Source organism: Rhinopithecus bieti, unplaced genomic scaffold (genome assembly GCF_001698545.2).
Source record: "Rhinopithecus bieti isolate Rb0 unplaced genomic scaffold, ASM169854v2 scaffold_4967, whole genome shotgun sequence".
Classification (NCBI taxonomy): domain Eukaryota; kingdom Metazoa; phylum Chordata; class Mammalia; order Primates; family Cercopithecidae; genus Rhinopithecus; species Rhinopithecus bieti.
Window position 1 is genome coordinate 1595700 of NW_016804726.1, and position 5007 is coordinate 1600706.

Genomic DNA, 5007 nt, shown 5'->3' on the forward strand with positions numbered 1-5007 from the left:
AAAAAAAAAAAAAAAAAAAAAAAAAAAAAAAAAAAAAAATCCTTCCTGAAGGATATAGCAAAAACAAACAAACAACAACAACAAAACAAACACACAACCAAAATGAATGGCTGCTTGGCCACTGCTTGAGCACCTACTGTGACAACACTTGGATAACTCTGAAAGAAATTTTTGGAAAAGGCCAGGTGCGGTGGCTCACGCCTATAATCCCAGCACTTTGGGAGGCCGAGGCGGGCGAATCACGAGGTCAGGAGTTTGAGATCAGCTTGGCCAACATGCTGAAATACCGTATCTACTAAAATATACAAAAAATTAGCTGGGTGTAGTGAAGGGCGCCTGTAATCCCAGCTACTTGGGAGGCTGAGGCAGGAGAATGGCGTGAACCCAGGAGGCAGAGCTTGCAGTGAGCTGAGATGGCGCCACTGCACCCCAGTTTGGGCGACAGAGCGAGAATCCATCTCAAAAAAAAAAAAGAAATTTTTGGAAAAGGGTGTGGGCTTTAGTGTCATAATCCTGGGTTATAGTGACTGGTGTCACTTATTGGCTGTAAGTTTGGGCAACTCTTGATGCTTCTCAGAGCCCTCATCATTCAGCTTAACATCAGTTGTGCTCCTAGGATGAGCTGGGCACTGTGCAGGGGATGGAGATGGAAGGCCTCAGCTCACTTCCACAGTTCCCTGTGGAGAACCAGAAATGGCTCATTTTACCATAACACGCTCTCTGTGAGACAGAAGGACTCATACGTGCCATGGGAACAGAGAGGAGGGGAATTGGCTGGGGTGTCTGGAAAGGTTTTCTTGAGCCGAGTCTTCAGGTGGCTTCGAGGAACAATGCCAGAGGTCCACAGGAGAAGCAAAGCTCCTGGTCTACAGGCGCCCCCACAACCTGAGACTGCAGGACAGAGTGTAGGGGAAGACACTCACCGGGGGGCAGCTGGAGATACCGCCACTGCCGAAGAAGAACTCATCCTTGTGCACAACTATGGATGTGTGCCTGTCACACAGAGAGAGACACAGTGAGCCAGAAAACTTAAACTTTGAGAGAAAGCAAACACCATAATGCAATGAGAATAATTTCTGCCCAAGGATAGGACTGTGGGGACCAGTCTTATAAAACAAGTCTTATAAAACCAACAAACCAAAGGTATGAATACGATAAATACCACAGATCAGGGGTGTTCTCCATCTTGGCACTATTGACATTTGAGGCTGCATAGTTCTTTGTTGTGTAGGGTTGTCCTGTGCATTCTAGGCTGTTCAGCACCCCTGCCTCTATCCACAAGATGCCAGTAGCATCCTCCTCCCTGTGTGACAACCAAAAATATCTCTGGACATGGCCAAATGTCCCAGGGTGAGAGAGCAAAAGAACTCCTGATGGAGAAGCACTGCTTTAGGGCTTGCAGATTTATAGCATGGATAACTAGGTTTCATGCTGGTAGCCACAGACTGAAACCTGAAATGCATAGAGTGCTGCCTTGTTTCAAAACTAGTCAAAGTAAGGAGACCCACCCAACTTACCAGATGCCTTCCAGTTGTTTCCCTGTGGAGAGAAGAAGAGATTTAGCCACTTGGGACTAGACTAAGTGGCCCCTCAGCCTTGGTAAGTTCACTGTGTCACTCAAACCCAGGGTAACCTGTCATAAACCTCTTGAGGGACTTTCTAGGAATGCAACTCCTCTCCAGTAAGGTCTTTAGGTTGTGACAGAGTGTGCTCTGTTAAGTAAGCTGAAAAGTACGAGAGTCTTTTATCAGAATGCAAGATTAAAAACACTGGTATAAAGGTACCCCAGGTTTATGTCTGCTATTCTTTCCTCTTTGGGGTCAATTCAGCTATGTCTTTTTAACTTCTCTGTCTCACGTACAGTAAGACTACAGTAATACAACGAATGTTATTACTCATTTCTTCATTGATGGGAAATCCTTCAGAAACTGATAGGACAAAACTTTGCAAATGCTATCCATTTAAATAGTTAAGGCACTGTTATTCTACCTCTATGTGCCAGAAACAATGTTAGGTGTGGAAATGCAAATAGGAACATATCACTTTCCTGCCTTTGAGAAGCTCAAAGTCAAATGGACTGAGACACACAATTAACTAAAACACAATGTTAATATGCTGTTATCATAGTGGTAAAAATAAGGTGCTAAATGTAATAAACTACTTTTGTGAGCTTCCATTATCAATGACAAGTAAGGGCAGGGATGGACATTTCTGTGGGAGAGAACAAGACGTGAACATGCATGGCTGTGAAGTCTAAAGCCTGCAGGGCAGAGTGAAGAAAGGGTGCAGTGATGGTGCCAAGGGGAGGAGTGGCCAACAGGATGGCCAGCAAAGTGGGCAGGCCTGGACTCAAAGAGGCTGTGAGGCTGGAGAGTGCCTTGATCAGATCCATGTTCAGAAAGGACAACTGTAGTTGTGGGATAGCAGATGAACTGGAGGGAAGAGAGCAGAGCAAACAAACCAGGGTAAGGAGGTCATTGCAAGAGTCCATGCGAGATACACTACAGCAGTGCTCAGGAGGCAGATGAAGGGCAGTGAAAGATGTGGAGCGCCAGTAAACATCACTCACTCATCCCTGCTTATCACTTCACGTGGCGACATGGCGGATTACTGATTGCTAACTGCTACCTTCACTGTTTGCCCTGTGACTTTCTTTTTTTTAGAGACAGAGTCTCTCTGTCGCCCAGGCTGGAGTGAAGTGACGTGATCTCGGCTCACTGCAACCTCTGCCTCCTGGGTTCAAGTGATTCTCATACCTCAGCCTCCCAAGTAGCTGGGATTACAGGCATGCACCACTAAGCCCAGCTAATTTTTGTATTTTTAGTAGAGACAGGATTTTGCCATGTTGTCCAGGCTGGTCTCGAACTCCTAGCCTCAAGTGACCACCTGCCTCGGCCTCCCAAAGTGCTAGGATTATAGGCATGAGCCACCACATGCTTGGCATAGCATCCTCAGACATAGTTAAGGGGACCATATGGATTCAGATCCTGGATTTTACACTTCCTAGTGGTGGATCTTGGGCAAGTTTACCTAGCCTGTTTAAGTCTGTTTCTCCGATTCGGAATTGCTGTGACTGGTAATAATAATGTATAGAAAGCTTCACAGTATATGATATACAGATGTTTGATAAATGGAGGCTCTTATTAGGTACGATGACCTCCTTGGGGAAAAGGGTAAAGACTTCCACAAGATAAAAGTAAGTTCTACTTCAGACATGGCACGGTGGCCCACCCCTGTAATCCCAGCACTTTGGGAGGCCGAGGCAGGCGGATCACTTGAAGCCAGGAGTTTGAGACCACCCTGGCCAACAAAGAAACCCTGTCTTTACCAAAAAAAAAAAAAAAAAAAACTCGCTGGATGTGGCGGCGTGAACCTGTAGTCCCAGATACTCAGGAAGCTGAGGCACAAGAATCACTTGAACTTGGGAGGCAGAGGTTGCAGTGAGCTGAGATCACACCACTGTACTCCAGCCTGGGCAACAGAGTGAAACCCTGTCTCACATAAAATAAAAAATAGGCCCGGTGTGGTGGCTCACACCTGTATTCCCAGTACTTTGGGAGGCTGAGGAGGGCGGATCAACTGAGGTCATGAGTTTGAGACCAACGTGGTCAACAACCCCGTTTCTATGAAAAATACAAAATTTGCCGGGCATGGTAGTGCATGCCTGTAGTCCCAGCTACTCAGGAAGCTGAGGCAGGAGAATTGCCTAAACCCAGGGGGCAGAGGTTGCAGTGAGCCGAGATTGCGCCATTGCACTCCAGCCTGGGCGACAAGAGCGAAACTCTGTCTCAAAAAAAAAAAAAGAGTAGGTTAAGGGAGTTTCAGGGATGGTCAGGGTGGGCCTCTTTGAGAACATGACATTTGAGTGAAGACTTTTTTTTTTTGAGACAGGGTCTTGCTGTGTTACTCAGGCTGGAGTGCAGTAGCGTGATCAGAGCTCACTGCAGCCTTGACCTCCCAGGCTCAAGTGATCTTCCCACTTCAGCTTCTCAGTTGCTGAGACTATATATGTACCACCCAGGCCTAGTTTTTTTTTTTTTTTTTTTTTTTTTGAGACGGGGTCTCCCTACATTGTCAAGCCTGGACTTGAACTCCTCGGCTCAAGAGATCCTCCCACCTCCAGGCATGAGCCACCACGCCCAGCTTTAAGCCAAGATTTAAAAGAGGCAAGGGAAAGAGGGATGCAGGGGCAATGATATGCCAGGTTTATCTGAAGGCCTGTGAGGATGCCAGTGAAGCTAGAATGGGTGAGGAGGGGAAGTAGAAGATGACCAGAGGTAATGGAGGACCAGATCACAGAGAACACTGCAGAGGCTGAGAACACTAAGCCTGAGCTGTCCAATATGGTTGCCACTGACCACATGTGGCTATTTAAATTAAATAAATGCACAAATTCAGTCCCTCGGTTCCACTAACCACATTTTAGGTATTCAATAGCCACATGTGACTAGTGGTTACTCATTGGACAGTGCAGATCTAGAACATTTCCATCACTGCAGAAAGTTCTATTGGACACACTGTTTAAACTATAGTTTCCTATTCTGTAAAAAAAGCATAATAACAGTGCCTGTCTCGTAACATTTCCAGGATTAAAAGAGACGATACATGACACATGCCTAGCACAGGGTCTGGGACATAATACATGCCCAATAAAGGCCAACTCATTTCTTCTAGGGTTTGTTTTTTTTTTTTTTTTTTTTTTTTTGAGACGGAGTCTCGCTCTGTCGCCCAGGCTGGAGTGCAGTGGCCGGATCTCAGCTCACTGCAAGCTCCGCCTCCCCGGTTTACGCCATTCTCCTGCCTCAGCCTCCCGAGTAGCTGGGACTACAGGCGCCCGCCACCTCGCCCGGCTAGTTTTTTTGTATTTTTTAGTAGAGACGGGGTTTCACCGTGTTAGCCAGGATAGTCTTGATCTCCTGACCTCGTGATCCGCCCGTCTCGGCCTCCCAAAGTGCTGGGATTACAGGCTTGAGCCACCGCGCCCGGCTCTTCTAGGGTTTGTAACTT

General features: G+C 46.7%; 1 protein-coding gene across 2 annotated transcripts in view; it reads right to left on the reverse strand.

Annotated features, from left to right (window-relative positions):
* Positions 1-5007, reverse strand: part of DESI1 (desumoylating isopeptidase 1) — a 23158-nt gene that overhangs the window by 6014 nt on the left and 12137 nt on the right. The window contains exons 2-4 of one of the 2 annotated variants that reach the window (XM_017870294.1): positions 1518-1539; positions 1163-1303; positions 924-993 (exon numbers count right to left, since the gene is read on the reverse strand). In XM_017870294.1, the coding sequence (XP_017725783.1) occupies positions 924-993; positions 1163-1303; positions 1518-1539 (233 nt within the window). The remainder of the gene's footprint in view (positions 1-923; positions 994-1162; positions 1304-1517; positions 1540-5007) is intronic. The other variant, XM_017870295.1, reaches the window with a different exon arrangement.